This window comes from Lucilia sericata, unplaced genomic scaffold (assembly GCF_015586225.1).
Source record: "Lucilia sericata isolate MDLA Ls3-8-SP2 unplaced genomic scaffold, ASM1558622v1 Contig000555F_arrow, whole genome shotgun sequence".
Classification (NCBI taxonomy): domain Eukaryota; kingdom Metazoa; phylum Arthropoda; class Insecta; order Diptera; family Calliphoridae; genus Lucilia; species Lucilia sericata.
In genome coordinates this window covers 116732-140086 of record NW_023994565.1, presented here as the reverse complement: position 1 = coordinate 140086, position 23355 = coordinate 116732, and the positions used below count along the sequence as shown (strand labels likewise).

Sequence of the window (23355 nt, the reverse complement as noted above, 5' to 3'; positions counted from 1 at the left end):
TATAGTCCAGACTATAGTTCAGACTATAATCCAGACTATAGTTCAGACTATAGTCCAGACTATAGTTCAGACTATAGTCCAGACTATAGTTCAGACTATAGTCCAGACTATAGTTCAGACTATAGTCCAGACTATAGTTCAGACTACAATCCAGACTATAGTTCAGACAATAGTTCAGACTATATAGACATATAGTTCAGACTATAGTCTAGACTATAGTTCAGACTATAGTCCAGACTATAGTTCAGACTATAGTCCAGACTTTAGTTCAGACTATAGTCCAGACTATAGTTCAGATTATAGTCCAGACTATAGTTCAGACTATAGTTCAGACTATAGTTCAGTCTCTAGTACAGACTATAGTTCTGACATAGTCCAGATTATAGTTCAGACTATACTCCAGACTATAGTTCAGTCTATAGTCCAGACTGTAGTTCTGACTATAGTCCAGGCTTTGCAGACTATAGTCCACACTGTAGTTCAGTCTATAGTCGAGACTATAGATGATCTATATTTATTATAGATTATATATTATTATGGATTATAGATCCGTTTATACTCAAGACTATAGATCCGTTTATACTCGAGACTATAGTTCAGTCTATAGTCGAGACTATAGTCCGGACTACAGTTCTGACTATAGTCCAGACTATAGTTAAGACTATAGTCGAGACTATAGTTCAGTCTATAGTCGAGACTACAGATCAGTCTATAGTCGAGACTATAGATCAGTCTATAGTCGAGACTATAGATCAGTCTATAGTCGAGACTATAGTTCAGTCTCTAATCGAGACTATAGTTCAGTCTATAGTCGAGACTAAAGTTTAGTCTATAAAACACTTTTTTGTTGAAATGCGACTATAGTTCAGTCTCTAATCGACACTATAGTTCAGTCTATAATCGAGACTATACTTCGGTCTATAGTCGAGACTATAGTTCAGTCTATAGTCGAGACTATAGTTTAGTCCAAAGTCGAGACTATAGTTTAGTCTAAAGTCGAGACTATAGTTTAGTCTATAGTCGAGACTATAGTTTAGTCTATAGTCGAGACTATAGTTTAGTCTATAGTCGTGACTATAGTTTAGTCTATAGTCGAGACTATAGTTTAGTCTATAGTCGAAACTATAGTTTAGTCTATAGTCGAAACTATAGTTTAGTCTATAGTCGAAACTATAGTTTAGTCTATAGTCGAGACTATAGTTTAGTCTATAGTCGAGACTATAATTCAGTCTATAGTCGAGACTATAGTTCAGTCTATAGTCGAGTTCAAGTTTTGCTTAAAATTCGATTATTCACTAAAAATTAGATTTTTTCAAGAAATGCGATTTTTTACTAGAAATTCAATATTTCACTAAAATTAAATTTTTCACTAAAAGTTAAATTTTTTACTAAAAATTAAATTTTTCACTAAAAATTCAATTTTCACTAGAAATTCAATATTTCACTAAAAATTAAATTTTTCACTAAAAATTCAATATTTCACTAAAATTCAATTTTTACTAAAAATTCAATTTTTCACTAAAAATTCAATTTTTCACTAAAAATTCTATTTTGCACTAAAAATTCTATTTTCCACTAAAAATTCGATTTTTCACTAAAAATTAAATTTTTTACCAAAAATTAAATTTTTCACTGAAAATTCGATTTTTGTTTGTAAGTCTTTGTAACCAAACAATTGCTGCAATTAATACACTTCCTTTAAGTTAGAAACTGGAATTTGCCGTTAAACGTATGACTATGATAGTGTAGGCGTTGAAACGAATTGCATTTCAAGATTTTTTAAAAAAACAAACATAATAACCATTTTTTAAAGTAGTGGGCGCATGCGTGTCTGGCGTTATGGAATGAATGCAGAAAACAAAAATCAAATAAAAATTAACACATTTAATGTATTCTCTACTGTTAAAGCAGCTGGAATTCAGTTTTTTGTTAATTTTAAATACAGACAGACTATTACCAAAAGCCATAATGTCAATCATAAATATGTTAAGAAATTTTTTTGTTGTTTGTAAATGATTTTTGGTACCAATGAACCAAAACACGCACACCGCACAAACTGCATTAAAACACATGTAAAGAGCCACTAAATTATATTCACCTTTATTGGCAGTTTATTTAATAAACGTCACTAATGAAGCTAAAAATTTTGTCTAAAATTGTAACTCTTGTTGGTTATAAAAAAAACAGCTAAACTCAAAGAGCCTAAAAAAAGTACTAAAATGCATAAAAGTACTGCTGTGCTGTGCAGGCAATCCAAGCTGTGCGACTGTTTGTCTGATGATTGCATTAAGTCGTTTTGTATGATCATTAAAATTCATAACACGACTTTAGATTTACCAGCAGAGAACGTTTGTTTGAGTTTTAAATTTTTGTATTTTCCAATTTTTTTTTTATGTTTTCATTAAGACATGTGATCAAAAAATTTATATCGAAAGAAGGTGAGCTCTGTAGAGGGAGGTTTTTCTTATGTTTTAATGTTGTAATTTGCTTGAGGCGAGCGATAGGAACGAAAGATAGCAAAAAATCGCAATTTTTTTCAACAAAAAAGTGTTTTATATGACAAAATTGTTTGCGTGACATGTAGGGATGCCAATCCCGAAATCCCGATCCCGAAAATCCCGGGATTTTTCGGGATTGGCAAATCCCGAATCCCGGGATTTGGAAAATAAATCCCGGGATTTTTTCGGGATTAGGATTTGTTTCAAAAAACTGTTTTTATTTTCTTTTTTTGAGCCATAATTTTCATTAATTTGAAAATTACGATCTTATTTTATTTTTGACTCATGCAAAACAAAATTCCGCAGAGCTAATTTTATACATATTTGAACCTTTTATTTTTTAAAGTGGTATGAGTCCATACACATAGCACATATAAATTTATTTATTCACTTCGTTTTTATACCTTACACCACTTTAGTGGGGAGGGTATATTGGGTTTGTGCTGATGTTTGTTACACACAATAATATTGGTCCTATACCTTAAAGTATACCAATCGGCTCAGAATCATTTTCAAAAAAGCTGCAAAACCAAGTTCTATACTAGCCTTCATGACCCTGATGTATTTTTTGATGATGCGGCCTCATTTGACCCTAGCCCCTATGCAAAGCCCCCTTCGAAATATGACTTAAATGTACACAATTTTATTCAACAAAAAATAGCTAAATTATATCTGAGGCAAGGTACAATTCAACTTAGATGCTTTATTATGAACAATAAATCACATTTTATTTGTATAACTGGTGTAGGGTATTATATGGTAGGCTTCGCCCAACTATAACTTTTTACTTGTTAGCACATTGCAATGTTGGTCGTAGACCGACCCAAAAAGTATACATATTCTGTGTCTGTAAGCTGAAAACACGAGTTAGAAGACTCATTCTATTTGGGCTGCAAATTTGGACCAAAATTGACACAAAAAAACCTAATTGGACCTCCTCTGAAAATCACATTGATGCTGATATTAATATCAATACATTACAATATTTTGATGGTGGGTATTTAATTTCGGCGCAGTCGAATACAAACTTTATTTTTCAATACTAGAGGATTTTACATTTCTAACTTTCTACAAATCTGAATGATACCGGTAAAGGTAAATTACCTTGTTCTGAATGCACCTTAAATTTTAAATTAATACTACGAATATAATAATATGTTCCAAAACTAATATGTATTTTGAGTAAAATTCCAAATATTTTTCAAAGAATAGGTTCTAAATTGATGTTCGAATAATTGAATTGGTATCTGTTATAATTATTAGTTCACATGGAACAGTATGAGGTTTTAAAAAGTGCTTATGTCTAATTTCGGAACTTGATATTTATTTTTATTTAGGAAGTAGTTAGTTAGTTAGTTAGTTAGTTAGTTTGAAAGGAGGATGTATATACATCAAATCCGAAGAAATACACCTAGGCCTCTATCGGGCCTGTTGTGCGCTCCTTAACCAGTGCCTCAGGTGGGAATCGAACCCACCACCTCCGGTCTACCAGACTAGAACACTAACCACTAACCTACCGGAGGCCACATTTAGGAAGTAAGTATGTATTTAAAAAGTTTCAGAAATTATGCAATTCTGAAAGTTTTTATTTAAAAATTGTAATTAATTGGATTGTTTTAATTTAAATATATCTTCTGTCTGTTAAATTAAACAATTTTCTTTACAAATATGATGATTTAAAGATTTTCATATATAAAATAATTAAATTCATGTAATCCCGAAATCCCGTAAAATCCCGAAATACCGAAAAATCCCGGGATCCCGAAAAATCCCGGGATCCCGAAATATCCCGGGATCCCGGGATTGCAATTTTCAAAATCCCGAATCCCGGGATTTGTAAAAGCCAGTCCCGTTTGGCATCCCTAGTGACATGTAACAACAACATGAAAAATACGAAAATGAAATTAATTTATTAATTTGCTACTGTTGTGTTTGTTGTAGCTTTTTGGAAAATCAGCAAATGTTTTCTAAAGCCATAAAGGGATCTATCGAGTGAGTGATCGTATGGGTTAATTAAGTTTTAAATGCAGGATCTAAAAAAAACTAAATGTTTGTAGTTTTTTTTTTGTTTCTTTCAATGCGTTGGTTTTTCTTAACTGAACAATCAATCAATGGTGTGTTGATTTCTTAATCGAGCCAATTTTTTGTAGAGTGTTAGAAAAAATGGTGAAAATTTTAAGTGTTTAAAAATTGTCTTACCAGGGTGTGAGTGTTATTTTTGATTGTGAGGTGAAAAATGTCGAAAATAGACAAGCAACAAGAAACTTTGTAAAAAGCAAATAGAAAAATCGGCAACATATTTTTCTGCCATACAGACAAATTCTTTATAGGAATTTTAAGTCAAATAATATCAGGATAAAGTCCAGACTATACACGAGACTGCTAACTTGACTATTACCCAAACTAGACTGTAGAATAAAGACTAGTCTATAGAATATACAATAGACTACACTATAGACTAGACAATAGACTAGACTATAGAATGGACTATAGACTAGACAATAGACTAGACTATGGACTAGACTATAGACTAGACTATAGACTAGACTATAGACTAGACTATAGACTAGACTATAGACTAGACTATAGACTAGACTATAGACTAGACTATAGACTAGACTATAGACTAGACTATAGACTAGACTATAGACTAGACTATAGACTAGACTATAGACTAGACTATAGACTAGACTATAGACCAGACTATAGACTAGACTATAGACTAGACTATAGACTAGACTATAGACTAGACTATAGACTAGACTATAGACTAGACTATAGACTAGACTATAGACTAGACTATAGACTACATTATAGACCATAGATTAGATTATGTAGTAGACTATAGATTAGACTACAGACTGTAGACTAAACTATCGACTAGACTATCGACTAGACTATAGACTAGACTATAGACGAGACTATAGACTAGACTATAGACTAGACTATAGACTAGACTATAGACTAGAATATAGACTAGACTATAGACTAGACTATAGACTAGACTATAGACTAGACTATAGACTAGACTATAGACTAGACTATAGACTAGACTATAGACTAGACTATAGAGTAGACTATAGACTAGACTATAGACTACACTATACACTACACTATAGACTACTCTATAGACTACACTATAGACTACACTATAGACTACACTATAGACTAGACTATAGACCAGACTATAGACTAGACTATAGACCAGACTATAGACTAGACTATAGACTAGACTATAGACTAGACTATAGACTACACTATAGACTACACTATAGACTACACTTTAGACTACACTATAGACTACACTATAGACTACACTATAGACTACACTATTGACTACACTATAGACTACACTATAGACTACACTATAGACTACACTATAGACTAGACTATAGACTAGACTATAGACTTGACTATAAACTTAACTATAGACTTGACTATAGACTAGACTATAGACTTGACTATAGACTAGACTATAGACTATACTATAGATAAGACTATAGACTTGACTATAGACTAGACTATAGACTATACTATAGATAAGACTATAGACTAGACTATAGACTATACTATAGATAAGACTATAGACTAGACTATAAATTAGACTGTAGACTACACTATAGACTAGACTATTGACTATGCTATAGACTAGACTATAGACTAGACTAAAGACTAGACTATAGACTAGACTATAGGCTAGACTATAGGCTAGACTATAGGCTAGACTATAGGCTAGACTATAGACTTGTCTGTAGACTAGACTATAGACTAGACTATAGACTTGTCTATAGACTAGACTATAGGCTAGACTATAGACTTGTCTATAGACTAGACTATTGGCTAGACTATAGGCTAGACTATAGACTTGCCTAAAATTTCTAGTCTATAGACAAGTCTATAGCCTATAGGCTAGACTATAGACTTGTCTATAGACTATACTATAGGCTAGACTATAGACTTGTCTATAGACTAGACTATAGGCTAGACTATAGGCTAGACTATAGACTTGTCTGTAGACTAGACTATAGGCTAGACTATAGACTTGTCTATAGACTAGACTATAGACTAGACTATAGGCTAAACTATAGACTAGACTATAGGTTAGACTGTAGACTAGAATATAGCCAAGAATATATACTAGAATATATACTATAATATATAAACTAGACTATAGGCTAGGCTATAGACTATACTTTGGACTAGGCTATAGAATAGACTATGGACTAGACTATAGATTTGAGCAAGTTATAGGTTAGAAATATTGTCTGTCTGGCAGTATGTTTTTTAAATTATGTTAAAATTTCCTCTGGGGTACATTTTAATTTCCCTTTTACAATTATACCGTAAAACTACCTAAAATTTCAAACGCTTAAAGCTTTTCACTTTCGAAAGCTTTTTCAATTATTTAATTTAACTCTACCTAGTATTAATGCCTACCAAACACCTACTCATTAAGATAAAAGTGTTAACACCTTATCAGAAACATTTGTTTTTTTTTTGAATTTACGAAATACTGAGTTATTTTAATTGTCTCCATTTATTCAGTTACCATTTAATAACATTTCATAGCTGTAGTATAAACAATTAGATTAGAGATACAAGAATTTTTTTTATTCACTTTTCAAATATTACTCAATCAACAAATATGAAAAAAGCTATAGCAAAATGAGACAAAATGAGATAATAAAAATTTAAATAAATAAAATTATGAAAAGAACAAAAATTTTAATAAAATCTAAATAAATTTCAGTTTAATGTGATAAACGTAATGGGGAAAAAGTAAAAGTGTGTGGAGAAAAACAGAACAGAAATATGAATCAGAAAGTGCTGTTATTGAACATCGAATAAATCATTTTGAAAATATTTTTAAAATTTAAAACAAAATGTTTTTAAATTTATTTTTATTTATAATAATAAGTTTGTGGTATTTTAATAAAACGAAAAGAAAACCTCGAAACGAAAAAACTAAAATTAAGCCCGAAAGTTTACAATTGTGGAAGTTAAGAGAAATACCGGAAATATGCAGTAAGTGGGAATTTAAGAACTGCTTATATATTGATCACTAATGAATGCCTTTATATTGCACCACAGTCCGTGATTACCCTTATTAATTGCAAAAATTATTTATTATTTATCTTTTTTATTAAAAATTTACGTGTTAACAAAATTGTTTTTTCCATTTTTTTTGCCAAAGTTTATATTTATTCACCTTTTATTTATCACACTTTAACCACAGGTGTGGCCTTAAGTACTTGAACATATTTTATTTATAGAGCTTGTTGTTTGACTTATAATTCTACGATCATGTTTTAGCCAAAGGCTTTTAAGTTAAAAGATATAAAAAAAAAAACTCGATTGACCATATTTGAACATAATTGTGGTCGATTTGAATTTAAATTTTGTATTAAAGAAACAAAAGAAATTGAACTTGAATGCAAGCTTAAGAAAATAATTGACCTTGAATAGGGGGGATAAGTTTGAACATAATGATGACAAATTCGATTAAATTTTTATTAATAATATTGTTTATAAAAAAGAAAAAAAAATCGTTTAAAACAAATATTAAATTTGTATATAAATTTTTTATAAAAGTTTATATAAAAGATATCTGTTTTATAAATTAAACAAAAACTTCTCTCAGGTCCCGCTATGTATAGATTTACTTACTATTCAAAGAAAATCGGTTCAAAATACAGAATCTAACTATAGAATAGTTAGAAAGGGCTACAATCCGGACCCTGTTCCTTACTATGAACCAGATTATTGTGCAGAATATGGACAAGACTACAGTCCAGATCATAAACCATACTAGAGTCCAAATAGACCCAGACTATTGATTAGGCTGTAGCCTAGACTACAGTCCAGCCTATAGACTAGTATATAGACTAAAGGCTCGGCTATAGACTAGGCTATAATACACAATATAGGCTCGACTGTATACTAGACTATAGACTACTCTGAAGACTAGACTATAGAATTGACTCTAGACTAGACTACAGACTCGACAAAAGACTCGTTTATAGTACACAACTCGAAATTAGTGCAGACAATTGACTCGATTATAATCCAGACTATAGACTCGACTCTAGTCCAGACTATTGACTCGACTATAGTTCAGATTATAGACTCCACTATAGTTCAGACTATAGACTTGACTATAGTTCAGACTATAGACTCGACTATAGTCCAGGCTATAGACCAGACTATAGACTTGACTATAGACCAGGCTATAGACCAGACTATAGACTTGACTATAGACCAGACTATAGACTCGACTATAGACCAGACTATAGCCTTCACTATAGACCAGATTATAAACTCGACTACAGTCCAGACTATGGGCTCGACTATAGGCCACACTATAGACTTGACTATAGTCCAAACTCTAGACTCGACTATAGTCCAGACTATAGACCCGACTATAGCCCAGACTAATGACTTGACTGTAGTCCAGACTATAGACTCGACTATAATCCAGACTATAGACTCGAGTATAATCCAGACTATAGACTCGACTATAGTCCAGACTATAGACCCGACTATAGTCCAGACTAATGACTTGACTGTAGTCCAGACTATAGGCTTGATTGTAGTCCAGACTATAGACTCGACTATAGTCCAGACTGTAGACTCGACTATAGTCCAGACTCGACTACAATCCAGACTATAGACTCGAATAAAATCACGACTATTGACTCGACTAAAGTCCAGACTATAGACTCGAGTATAGTCCAGACTCTAGACTCGACTATAGTCCAGCCTATTAACTCGGCTATAGTCTAGACTATAGACTCGACCATAGTCCAGACTATATATATAAACCAGACTATATTCTCGACTATAATCCAGACTATAGACTCGACTATAATCCAGACTATAGACTCGACTATAGTTCAGCCTATAGACCCGACTATAGTCCATACTATTGACTAGACTGTAGTCCAGACTATGGACTTGACTGTAGTCCAGACTATAGACTCGACTATAGTCCAGACTGTAGACTAGACTATAGTCCAGACTATAGACTAGACTATAATCCAGACTATAGACTCGACTAAAATCACGACTATTGACTCGACTATAGTCCAGGCTGTAGACTCGACTATAGTCCAGTTTATTAACTCGGCTATAGTTCAGTCTGTTAACTCGGCTATAGTCTAGACTACAGACTCGACTATAGTCCAGTCTAGTCCAGACTGTACACTCTACTAAGTATAGTCAAGACTTCTCCAGACTTTTTATTGTCCCTCCTATCGACTGTACTATATGCCAGACTACAGACTCTGCTACATGTTGCCAACTTCTAATAAAACTTAAACTACCATCCAATAACTTCACCACAATGTGACATAAATACCACAATAAATTTTAGAAAAAAAAAATACTTATTTATGTACAAAACCAAATAATAAAAAAACTTATTCTTATTTATGTTTCATTATTTAATTTTTTTTCTCTTCAACTTTGCTGTAGGTAATTTACCACAATATGCCAATGTACGCAGCTGTAATTGTTGTCCTTATGGCTATCACATCGATTTGGATTTTGTACGCTATTGTGAATCGCTGGCCAATGCTAAGCCATCCGAAGAAGAATTACAGCGGCGCAGCCGACGACGATCACGAAAATCAATGGAATTTATGTTGGGTTTGGATTCAATATTCGATCAATGGGATAGCAGCGATAGACAGCAAACTTTAACCGAGGTAAGTGTGGTTACGAAAAAAAAGTTTCTAAAATGTGCACTCAAGTGTAGGTTGAATACAGACAAAAATCAAATAATTTATGCCGCCTATTGAAAAAAAGAAGAAGAAGAAAAACAATTTTGTTTTGTTGGTTTGAAGTTGAAATATTGAAGGTATTATTTGCAAAATTTGTTTTTTTTTTTATAATGATATTGTGGAGCCTTATTTTGTTTTTGGCTTAAGCGGGCGTTATGTTTGGAAATTTATATTTTGATTAATTTATTGCTAACTGTTTTAGTTATAAGATTTGTCTTTGGTTTAATAAGATAAAGTTTATTAAAAAAAATATTTATAATATTATAATGCCGAGGAATTTCAACTTTTCCTTTAATTAAAAACTTTTATAAAAATGAAATTTTATTTTCTGTTAAGTGGCTATTTAGTTTTAAATTACCTTCATTTGATTAGCTTTAACAGCAATACCATATTTCATTCATTTTGTTGCACATAGCTGACGGTTCAATCTCGTAGAAATAATCATAAAATTTTCATTAGTTCATAAAAATTTTCAACACTTTGAGCGCAGGCAAATAGGAGTAGAAAGAAAAAACTATTGCCACAAGAAATATTGTGATTAAACTAAAACATGAAATTTGTTGGCAACTTTAGCAAAGGAGTTTCATTTGAGGCCATAAAAAAGACTTTGATCTGTAAGTTAAATAAAGCAGAGATCGATACAAAGAGTGAACAGAAGTTTTAATATAGTTTATATACTAGACTATAGAATAAACTGTAGACTAGACTATGGTCTAGTCTATAGATTATTCTATAGACTATAGACTAGACTATAGGACTAGACTATAGACTAGACTATAGACTAGACTATAGACTAGACTATAGACTAGACTATAGACTAGACTATAGACTAGACTATAGACTAGACTATAGACTAGACTATAGTCTAGACTATACTAGACTATACTAGACTATAGACTAGACTATAGACTAGACTATAGACTAGACTATAGACTAGACTATAGACTAGACTATAGACTAGACTAGACTATAGGACTATAGACTAGACTATAGACTAGATATAGACTAAGATAGACTATAGACTAGACTATAGACTAGACTATAGACTAGACTATAGACTAGACTATAGACTAGGACTATAGACTAGACTATAGACTAGACTATAGACTAGACTATAGATAGACTAGACTCGACTATAGACTAGACTATAGACTAGACTATAGACTAGACTATAGAATAGACTATAGACTAGACTATAGACTAGACTATAGACTAGGACTATAGACTAGACTATAGACTAGACTATAGACTAGACTATAGACTAGACTATAGACTAGACTATAGACTAGACTATCGACTAGACATAGGACTAGACTAGACTAGACTATAGACTAGACTATAGACTAGACTATAGACTAGACTATAGACTAGACTATAGAACTAGACTATAGACTAGACTATAGACTAGACTATATATAGACTAGACTATAGACTAGACTATAGACTAGACTATAGACTAGACTATAGACTAGACTATAGACTAGACTATAGACTAGACTATAGACTAGACTATAGACTAGACTATAGACTAAGACTATAGACTAGACTATAGACTAGACATAGACTAGAATATAGACTAGACTATAGACTAGACTATAGACTAGACTATAGACTAGACTATAGACTAGACTATAGACTAGACTATAGACTAGACTATAGACTAGACTATAGACTAGACTATAGACTAGACTATAGACTAGACTATAGGACTAGACTATAGACTAGACTATAGACTAGACTATAGACTAGACTATAGACTAGACTATAGACTAGACTATAGACTAGACTATAGACTAGACTATAGACTAGACTATAGACTAGACTATAGACTAGACTATAGACTAGACTATAGACTAGACTATAGACTAGACTATAGACTAGACTATAGACTAGACTATAGACTAGACTATAGACTAGACTATAGACTAGACTATAGACTAGACTATAGACTAGACTATAGACTAGACTATAGACTAGACTATAGACTAGACTATAGACTAGACTATAGACTAGACTATAGACTAGACTATAGACTAGACATAGACTAGACTATAGACTAGACTATAGACTAGAGTATAGACTAGACTATAGACTAGACTATAGACTAGACTATAGACTAGACTATAGACGAGACTATAGACTAGACTATAGACTAGACTATAGACGAGACTATAGACTAGACTATAGACTAGACTATAGACTAGACTATAGACTAGACTATAGACGAGACTATAGACTAGACTATAGACTAGACTATAGACTAGACTATAGACTAGACTATAGACTAGACTATAGACTAGACTATAGACTAGACTATAGACTAGACTATAGACTAGACTATAGACTAGACTATAGACGAGACTATAGACTAGACTATAGACTAGACTATAGACTAGACTATAGACTAGACTATAGACTAGACTATAGACGAGACTATAGACGAGACTATAGACTAGACTATAGACTAGACTATAGACTAGACTATAGACTAGACTATAGACTAGACTATAGACTAGACTATAGACTAGACTATAGACTAGACTATAGACTAGACTATAGACTAGACTATAGACTAGACTATAGACTAGACTATAGACTAGACTATAGACTAGACTATAGACTAGACTATAGACTAGACTAGACTATAGACTAGACTAGACTATAGACTAGACTATAGACTAGACTAGACTATAGACTAGACTAGACTAGACTATAGACTATACTATAGACTAGACTATAGACTAGACTATAGACTAGACTATAGACTAGGCTATAGACTAGACTATAGACTAGACTATAGACTAGACTATAGACTAGACTATAGACTAGACTATAGACTATACTATAGACTAGACTATAGGCTAGACTATAGACTAGACTATAGACTAGACTATAGACTAGACTATAGACTAGACTATAGACTAGACTATAGACTAGACTATAGACTAGACTATAGACTAGACTAGACTAGACTATAGACTAGACTATAGACTAGACTATAGACTAGACTATAGACTAGACTATAGACTAGACTATAGACTAGACTATAGACTAGACTATAGACTAGAGTATAAACTAGACTATAAAGTAGACTATAAACTAGACTGTAATATGGACTGAACTAGAGATTATTCTAGAGACTATTCGCTGAATATGATTTCAGTTTTATTCCCATCTGCGGCTTCTTCTCCTTATGTCGACCTCTGATAAAAAAACCACATTCAATCTAACAGGCACACAGGCGTTAAAGTATACAAACAAGCCGACAGACAGTCACACAGATCGCCATTTCGATGGCAATTTAAAAAGTGTGACAAAATGTATTAACTACACAGTAAACTGTAGCAAATTTCAACACGTGTTGGCAACATCAAAGAGGTCCCATAAAAACACTAAAATCTAAAAAATTAAGTATCAAAATTATGCACAGCTTTCACTCATCACTATAATGAAATATAATTGAAATTATGGCAAAAAAGCGAATTAATTAAATTATTATTTTTCTTTCTAGCTGCCGCAGGAAAACGAACTGGATTCGCCATACCAAACCCTACAACGTACACCCTCTTTCACATCTACACCCTATCAGTATCAACAGCCCTCACGCCAGAGATCTTCATCGGTGCCACGTTTTACTTATGGTTCACAAACCTCAAACTATCCCCGTTCTGAGTCTCCCTTTGGTACGGCCTCATCTACCTGTTCCTCTTATCGAGGAGCAGAAAGTGATGTTCCATATCCGATGCGCAAACCCGCCGTAAGTCCTCCAGAAACTAAAGCTTTTCTTCATGATGCTTTAGATGAGGTGTGCAGTGATTTTGAAAGAACTTTAGAGCGTGCTTCTATGAAGCGTAAAAAGGCGGGTCAAAGAGATGATTCAGGAGGTGGGGATTTGATTGGTGGTCGAATCACAAAGCCGGGTCTTAATAACTACTTTAGCATGGATCGTAATAATAACTTTCCCAAGGCGATGAGTTATAGTTATCAGGAGAGGCCACGTAATGGTGGTTGGTCCTGGGATTCAGCGAATTATGTTACAAGAGGTAAGTTTTTCTCCCTTTTATTTAACTTCAATATAAAGCTTTACAGCTAAGTTTAAAAACTTTGAAGGAAACTTGATAACTATTAGTTGAAAAGAACTAGTTATATAACTAGTGAAAAAGTGGTGTTTTGATATAAATAGTTATATAGACAACATAAGCACATCCCTTTACTCAAAGAATTATTCACACAATTAGTTCTTTGACGATTATCTTCTCTCTAGAGAATTAAGCACTTTATCGCCTGTCGCATTAATTGTGTTTGTATGCAAATCTTCTTCCTCAATTTTCTTAGTCATTTATTGTGTTGTGTTAATTTTTTTCTTGCAAATGCTTTTGAAACCTTGCAAAATCGAAAAAATAAACTCTTTGATTACTTTATATCAAATCGGATTTTCTATACTTTATTTTTTTTTTTGTTGCAGTTTATGCAAATTTAGCATTTTGTATGTTTGTTTTTTTAAATTGTGTACAAAAACATTGTGAAGATCACGTTCATTTCACATCAAATGTGTCGTTGCAAAATCTTTTTATGCTAAAAACATTTTATTTGTTTGAAATTTTTTTCGGTTGGAGTTTTTTTTTTTTTTTGCTGTTTTGAAAACTTTAACAAACTAATTTTAGATTCAATAGAAGTTTAAGTAACTTAAAAAAAAACTACTAAAACTAAAAGTGAATATAATGCTGAAATGTTATGTCAAATGTAAACATGATGCAAAAGTGAACAAAGTTTTGAAATAACTGAATATTGTTAGGAAAAGTGTTGCAAAACTGTTTTAATTATAAAAAAGTTGGAGCTCACTTTTGCATAAGAATCAGTCTCAAAACTATTTTTTACTCTCCGCATATAGATCTGGTATCCGTAAAGAGCTCTCTCATGAGCTTCTCTGCTTTCACATTTTAGTAAGATCATTAAAATGACGTATTCGTTCTTTTTTTCCACTTTATTCAAACATAATTTTCTTTATTTAAAGCAATGAATTCACTAGAACTTAACTAGAACTACAATAGAACTGAACTAGAATTGAACTAGAACTGAACTAGAACTGAACTAGAACTGAACTAGAACTGAACTAGAACTGAACTAGAACTGAACTAGAACTGAACTAGAACTGAACTAGAACTGAACTAGAACTGAACTAGAACTGAACTAGAACTGAACTAGAACTGAACTAGAACTGAACTAGAACTGAACTAGAACTGAACTAGAACTGAACTAGAACTGAACTAGAACTGAACTAGAACTGAACTAGAACTGAACTAGAACTGAACTAGAACTGAACTAGAACTGAACTAGAACTGAACTAGAACTGAACTAGAACTGAACTAGAACTGAACTAGAACTGAACTAGAACTGAACTAGAACTGAACTAGAACTGAACTAGAACTGAACTAGAACTGAACTAGAACTGAACTAGAACTGAACTAGAACTGAACTAGAACTGAACTAGAACTGAACTAGAACTGAACTAGAACTGAACTAGAACTGAACTAGAACTGAACTAGAACTGAACTAGAATTGAACTAGAACTGAACTAGAACTGAACTAGAACTGAACTAGAACTGAACTAGAACTGAATTAGAACTGAACTAGAACTGAACTAGAACTGAACTAGAACTGAACTAGAACTGAACTAGAACTGAACTAGAACTGAACTAGAACTGAACTAGAACTGAACTAGAACTGAACTAGAACTGAACTAGAACTGAACTAGAACTGAACTAGAACTGAACTAGAACTGAACTAGAACTGAACTAGAACTGAACTGGAACTGAACTGGAACTGAACTAGAACTGAACTAAAACTGAACTAGAACTGAACTAGAACTGAACTAGAACTGAACTAGAACTGAACTAGAACTGAACTAGAACTGAACTAGAACTGAACTAGAACTGAACTAGAACTGAACTAGAACTGAACTAGAACTGAACTAGAACTGAACTAGAACTGAACTAGAACTGAACTACAACGAACTAGACTGAACTAGAACTGAACTAGAACTGAACTAGAACTGAACTAGAACTGAACTAGAACTGAACTAGAACTGAACTAGAACTGAACTAGAACTGAAACTAGAACTGAACTAGAACTGAACTAGAACTGAACTAGAACTGAACTAACTGAACTAGAACTGAACTAGAACTGAATAGAACTGAACTAGAACTGAACTAGAACTGAACTAGAATTGAAACTAGACTGAACTAGAACTGAACTAGAACTGAACTAGAACTGAACTAGAACTGAACTAGAACTGAACTAGAACTGAACTAGAACTGAACTAGAACTGACTAGAACTGAACTAGAACTGAACTAGAACTGAACTAGAACTGAACTAGAACTGAACTAGAAACTGAACTAGAACTGAACTAGAACTGAACTAGAACTGAACTTAGACCGAACTAGAACTGAACTAGACTGAACTAGACTGAACTAGAACTGAACTAGAACTGAACTAGAACTGAACTAGAACTGAACTGAACTAGAACTGAACTAGAACTGAACTAGAACTGAACTAGAACTGAACTAGAACTGAACTAGAACTGAACTAGAACTGAACTAGAACTGAACTAGAACTGAACTAGAACTGAACTAGAACTGAACTAGAAGTGAACTAGAACTGAACTAGAACTGAACTAGAACTGAACTAGAACTGAACTAGAACTGAACTAGAACTGAACTTTAACTAGAACTAGTAGTGAATTAGAACTGAACTTGAAAGCTATTGGAAGCAAATATCTAATTGAATTTACAATATTTTCTCCAGTTTTCAAAAAAATACCATTCTTAGCAGACAAAAGCACCGACGTCTTATCAAAAAACTAAAGGTACTTCAGTTTTCTCACAAACCGAAAATTTAAAATGTTTTAAAAGATAAGCCAAAGCCACTCTAGTTTGCATGAGACCAAAACGTAAACCAATACAATTGCGAGGACCCTCACCAAATGGTAGCCAGGTAAGAGAATCTTTGGAAGCATCTTCCGTAGAAGCAAATCTTTCGGGTTTAAATTTTTCCGGTTCTGGATAATAATTAGCATCATGGTGAAAAGCGTAAATGGGTATAAAGACGGGCATGTCTTTTTTGATGACATAACCAGGATAGTCAGGAATCGGGTAATCATTTAAGGCCTGCCGAGTTATGAGAGGTATTACAGGGTATTTGCGTAAAGTTTCTAAAAAAGTTATAGACGTTTAATATTAATAAAATTTTGTGTAATATACTCTATTAACTCACCTGAAATAATTTGACCCATAAATTTCAGTTGGTGCAGGGCTTCATACTCAATATTGTTTCCTTTAAAAGACTCTTTGATTTCCTGTCTTAAATTATCTTGTATTTGCTGCTGCAAAGCCAATTCATATAAAGCAAAACCCAATGTTGAAGACGATGTTTCAAAACCTCCCAAAAAGAATACAAAAGCCTGAGCTGCCATTTGTTCCATTGTTAACTTAACTCCCGTCTCTTTTTTCATACTAGTTAAAATACCCAAAAAATCATTACTAGAGATATTATTTTGCTCACGATATTCTAGAATTTCAAGAACAATACGCATAAAGAAATCATTGATATCATCTGGTATAGAACGTAAATGCAGTTTCCTAGCTGAATCTGGAAAGCCCTGCATAAAGCCCGATATTAAAGGGCCATGTCTGCGTTCATTTAAGGAACGTAAACCCATAACACGAAACTCGGCCTGGGGATCTCTTAAACTATTGCAGTTAATACCAAAAGCACAAGAGCCTATAACATCGGTGGTAAAGCGGGCCATAATATCTTTTATTTCCATTACGGGATTTTGTTCCACTTCTATCAATTGATCGGCTTGTTTTAATACTAATTCATACATGCCTTTCATTTTACCCGAACTAAATGTAGGCGATAGTTTATTTCTCATATTTTTCCATTCCGCTCCATCTAGTAAAAATAGGCGCCCTGTTAAAGGGTCATCTTTCACATTGTTGTATAAACCCCGATTGGTAAAATTATTGAAATCTTTGATTAAAATATTTTTCATCAACTGTTTATCCAATACTACGACTGCTGCACGATGTATAAAATAGAAACCACTAAAGGGTCCGGTACCTTTAAATTGCTCATAATGTTGAGTAAAAATTTCCGCCATACTGTGGCTCTTGCGCAGGCCTTGAAAATTGCCCACTATTAGACTGGGTTTTTGATGAGGTATTTTTTGATCTTGCCAATAATTGAGTTTACGTTTGACATGGTAAAATAGTAGACTTACAAGAACTGTAATAGTGGTCAGTAAGATAAGAGTAGTGGACATTTTTTTTGGATTATTTTCTGTTTAATGTAACTTTAATACTGAGTGCGATTTTATAAATGTTGTTTATTATATTTATGATGATAAGAGTAGCGAAGGGAGTAGGAACTCTAGCGATAATGTTTCTGAGAAATTTTTCGAATCTGATAATATTTTTGTATGTATTGTACGAAACTTAACGATTTCACAATTTAAGAGAAAATGTGCTCATTTAGAACTGAACTAAGAACTGAACTAGAACTGAACGAACTGAACTAGAACTGAACTAGAACTGAACTAGAACTGAACAGAACTGAACTAGAACTGAACTAGAACTGAACTAGAACTGAACTACAACTGAAACTAGAACTGAACTAGAACTGAACTAGAACTGAACTAGAACTGAACTAGAACTGGACTAGAACTGAACTAGAACTGAACTAAACGGAACTAGAACTGAACTAGAAGAACTGACTAGAACTGAACTAGAACTGAACTAGAACTGAACTAGAACTGAACTAGAACTGAACTAGAACTGAACTAAGAACTGAACTAGAACTGAACTAGAACTGAACTAGAAACTGAAACTAGAACTGAACTAGAACTGAACTAGACGAACTAGAACTGAACTAGAACTGAACTAGAACCTGAACTAGAACTGAACTAGAACTGAACTAGAACTGAACTAGAACTGAACTAGAACTGAACTAGAACTGAACTAGAACTGACTAGAACTGAACTAGAACTGAACTAGAACTGAACTAGAACTGAACTAGAACTGAACTAGAACTGACTAGACTGAACTAGAACTGAACTAGAACTGAACTAGAACTGAACTAGGAACGGAACTAGAACTGAACTAGAACTGAACTAGAACTGAACTAGAACTGAACTAGAAACTGAACTAGAACTGAACTAGAACTGAACTAGAACTGAACTAGAACTGAACTAGAACGGACTAGAACTGAACTAGAACTGACTAGAACTGAACTAGAACTGAACTAGAACTGAACTAGAACTGAACTAGAACTGAACTAGAACTGAACTATAACTGAACTAGAACTGAACTAGAACTGAACTAGAACTGAACTAGAACTGAACTAAACTGACTAAATGAACTAGAACTGAACTAGAACTGAACTAGAACTGACTAGAACTGAACTAGAACTGAGCTAGAACTGAGATAGAACTGAACTAGAACTGAACTAGAACTGAACTAGACTGAACTAGAACTGAACTAGGAACTGAACTAGAACTGAACTGGAACTGAACTAGAACTGAACTAGAACTGAACTAGAACTGAACTAGAACTGAACTAGAACTGAACTAGAACTGAACTAGAACTGAACTAGAACTGAACTAGAACTGAACTAGAACTGAACTAGAACTGAACTAGAACTGAACTAGAACTAAACTAGAACTGAACTAGAACTGAACTAGAACTGAACTAGAACTGAACTAGAACTAGAACTGAACTAGAACTGAACTAGAACTGAACTAGAACTGAACTAGAACTGAACTAGAACTGAACTAGAACTGAACTAGAACTGAACTAGAACTGAACTAGAACTGAACTAGAACTAGAACTGAACTAGAACTGAACAAGAACTGAACTAGAACTGAACTAGAACTGAACTAGAACTGAACTAGAACTGAACTAGAACTGAACTAGAACTGAACTAGAACTGAACTAGAACTGAACTAGAACTGAACTAGAACTGAACTGAACTAGAACTGAACTAGAACTGAACTACTAGAACTGAACTAGAACTGAACTAGAACTAACTAGAACTAACCTAGAACTGAACTAGAACTGAACTAGAACTGAACTAGAACTGAACTAGAACTGAACTAGAACTAGAACTGAACTAGAACTGAACTAGAACTGAACTAGAACTGAACTAGAACTGAACTAGAACTGAACTAGAACTGAACTAGAACTGAACTAGAATTGAACTAAAACTGAACTAGATCTGAGCAAGAACTGAAGTAAAGTTAAAAAATATCTAATGTAAGATTTCAAAGTATTCTGTCTTGCCTAAAACATGCATATTCTAATGTATATCTATAAAATTATTATTTACACCAAACCAATTTTTCTAAAAAAATATATTTGATAAAATGTTACAGAATAAACACATTTTGTTATTAAAAAATCTGTAACATGTGACGCATTAATATATATTTTTTATATAACATTAAAACGTTTTTGAAAAACTCGTGTATAATTTTGTTTTTGTTTTGTATGACGTGGGGAAAATGAACTAAAATAGAAAAAACACCATTTGTCTAAATAATATTAAGTGTATGAATGTTTTCTATAGATACAAAGTTTCTTATATTTTTTCGTATGTATTTCTTTATATTTTGCACGAACTGTGTAGAGTGATTCATAGACTCACGCAACAACTGTTTTGTATGATTAGAAAAAACACAGCATCAAATGCTCTAAAAAAATATAGAAAATAATTGTACAAACATAAAAAATAACAAAAAAAAAAAAATCAGGCAATTAATGTTTATTTAATATTTACAAGTATTTTGTCAATTGTTAACTAAAAAAACACAAACAAACAAAAAAACACAAGGCAGCTGTTTTAGTAGAATTATGGCCCACCATATTTGTCAATTTGGAAATTTGTTTGTTTAAAATTGAATTTTATTTTACAAAAATCCAGCCACCATGCCAACTGCCAACAGCCAACATAATTTATGCAACCCACTATTTTTGCAAACAAATTCAATCAACGTAAAATTTAAAATAAATTTTTATATGCAGTTGCTTTTAAATTCCTCACTTACCAAAATCAGTTAAATCCTATTGAAAATTTCAAATTTTAAGAAAAATCGTATTTGTTATATACAATGTGGATTTTTTATTTATTTTTACAGTTTAATGTTTTTCTGTCTGCCATTTAATTTATTTTGTTGAAGTTTTTTTTTATAATTTTTTTTTTGCATAATATTTTGGTAAAGATTTAATGTAGTTTTTAAAATGCAAATTTTGTTTTAGATTTGTCAATTCAGTAAAATATTGAATTATTTATTTTTATTTATTTTTAAGACAGTATTAAGCAATTGCAGTTTGGATTTGTTAGCGACAGTTACAATTTCAAAATATACATAAATATTTTCTTTTACGTGAAATTTAGTTCAGTTCTAGTCCAGTTCTAGTTCAGTTCTAGTTCAGTTCTAGTTCAGTTCTAGTTCAGTTCTAGTTCAGTTCTAGTTCAGTCTAGTCAGTTCTAGTTCCAGTTCTAGTTCAGTTCTAGTTCAGTCTAGTTCAGTTCTAGTTCAGTTCTAGTTCAGTCTAGTTCATTTCTAGTTCAGTTCTAGTTCAGTTTAGTTCAGTTCTAGTTTCAGTTCTAGTTCAGTTCTAGTTCAGTTCTAGTTCAGTTCTAGTCAGTTCTAGTTCAGTTCTCAGTTCAGTTCTAGTTCAGTTCTAGATTCAGTTCTAGTTTCAGTTCCTAGTTCAGTTCTAGTCAGTTCTAGTTCAGTTCTAGTTCAGTTCTAGTTCAGTTCTAGTTCAGTTCTAGTTCAGTTCTAGTTCAGTTCTAGTTCAGTTCTAGTTCAGTTCTGATTTCAGTTCTAGTTCAGTTCTAGTTCAGTTCTAGGTCAGTTCTAGTTCAGTTCTAGTTCAGTTCTAGTTCAGTTCTAGTTCAGTTCTAGTTCAGTTCTGTTTCAGTTCTAGTTCAGTTCTAGTTCAGTTCTAGTTCAGTTCTAGTTCAGTTCTAGTTTCAGTTCTAGTTCAGTTCTAGTTCAGTTCTAGTTCAGTTCTAGTTCAGTTCTAGTTCAGTTCTAGTTCAGTTTCTAGTTCAGTTCTAGTCAGTTCTAGTTCAGTTCTAGTTCAGTTCTAGTTCAGTTCTAGTTCATTCTAGTTCAGTTCTAGTTCAGTTCTAGTTCAGTTCTAGTTCAGTTCTAGTTCAGTTCTAGTTCAGTTCTAGTTCAGTTCTAGTTCAGTTCTAGTTCAGTTCTAGTTCAGTTCTAGTTCAGTTCTAGTTCAGTTCTAGTTCAGTTCTAGTTCAGTTCTAGTTCAGTTCTAGTTCAGTTCTAGTTCAGTTCTAGTTCAGTTCTAGTTCAGTTCTAGTTCAGTTCTAGTTCAGTTCTAGTTCAGTTCTAGTTCAGTTCTAGTTCAGTTCTAGTTCAGTTCTAGTTCAGTTCTAGTTCAGTTCTAGTTCAGTTCTAGTTCAGTTCTAGTTCAGTTCTAGTTCAGTTCTAGTTCAGTTCTAGTTCAGTTCTAGTTCAGTTCTAGTTCAGTTCTAGTTCAGTTCTAGTTCAGTTCTAGTTCAGTTCTAGTTCAGTTCTAGTTCAGTTCTAGTTCAGTTCTAGTTCAGTTCTAGTTCAGTTCTAGTTCAGTTCTAGTTCAGTTCTAGTTCAGTTCTAGTTCAGTTCTAGTTCAGTTCTAGTTCGTCTAGTTCAGTTCTAGTTCAGTTCTAGTTCAGTTCTAGTTCAGTTCTAGTTCAGTTCTAGTTCAGTTCTAGTTCAGTTCTAGTTCAGTTCTAGTTCAGTTCTAGTTCAGTTCTAGTTCAGTTCTAGTTCAGTTCTAGTTCAGTTCTAGTTCAGTTCTAGTTCAGTTCTAGTTCAGTTCTAGTTCAGTTCTAGTTCAGTTCTAGTTCAGTTCTAGTTCAGTTCTAGTTCAGTTCTAGTTCAGTTCTAGTTCAGTTCTAGTTCAGTTCTAGTTCAGTTCTAGTTCAGTTCTAGTTCAGTTCTAGTTCAGTTCTAGTTCAGTTCTAGTTCAGTTCTAGTTCAGTTCTAGTTCAGTTCTAGTTCAGTTCT

General features: G+C 32.9%; 2 protein-coding genes across 2 annotated transcripts in view; one reads left to right on the top strand and one right to left on the bottom strand.

The window, feature by feature from the left end:
• The window catches only part of LOC119606139 (KN motif and ankyrin repeat domain-containing protein 1), a 59234-nt gene that overhangs the window by 15943 nt on the left and 19936 nt on the right, over window positions 1-23355 (top strand). The window contains 2 exon segments of the mRNA XM_037959537.1: window positions 9972-10204; window positions 13791-14322. Of these exon segments, the coding sequence (XP_037815465.1) occupies window positions 9972-10204; window positions 13791-14322 (765 nt within the window).
• Window positions 17051-18603, bottom strand: LOC119606150 (probable cytochrome P450 6a21). The gene is made up of 2 exons (XM_037959548.1): window positions 17553-18603; window positions 17051-17490 (listed from the first exon to the last, which is right to left on the bottom strand). Exons 1-2 carry the CDS (start codon window positions 18601-18603, stop codon window positions 17132-17134), a joined length of 1410 nt encoding a protein of 469 aa, XP_037815476.1. The 3' UTR covers window positions 17051-17131.

Coding starts and splice junctions, on each gene's coding strand:
- LOC119606150 (XM_037959548.1), bottom strand. CDS start 18,603: ATGTCCACTACTCTTATCTTACTGACCACTATTACAGTTCTTGTAAGT. Junction 17,491..17,552: donor TATGGGTCAAATTATTTCAG/GTGAGTTAATAG, acceptor TAACTTTTTTAG/AAACTTTACGCAAATACCCT.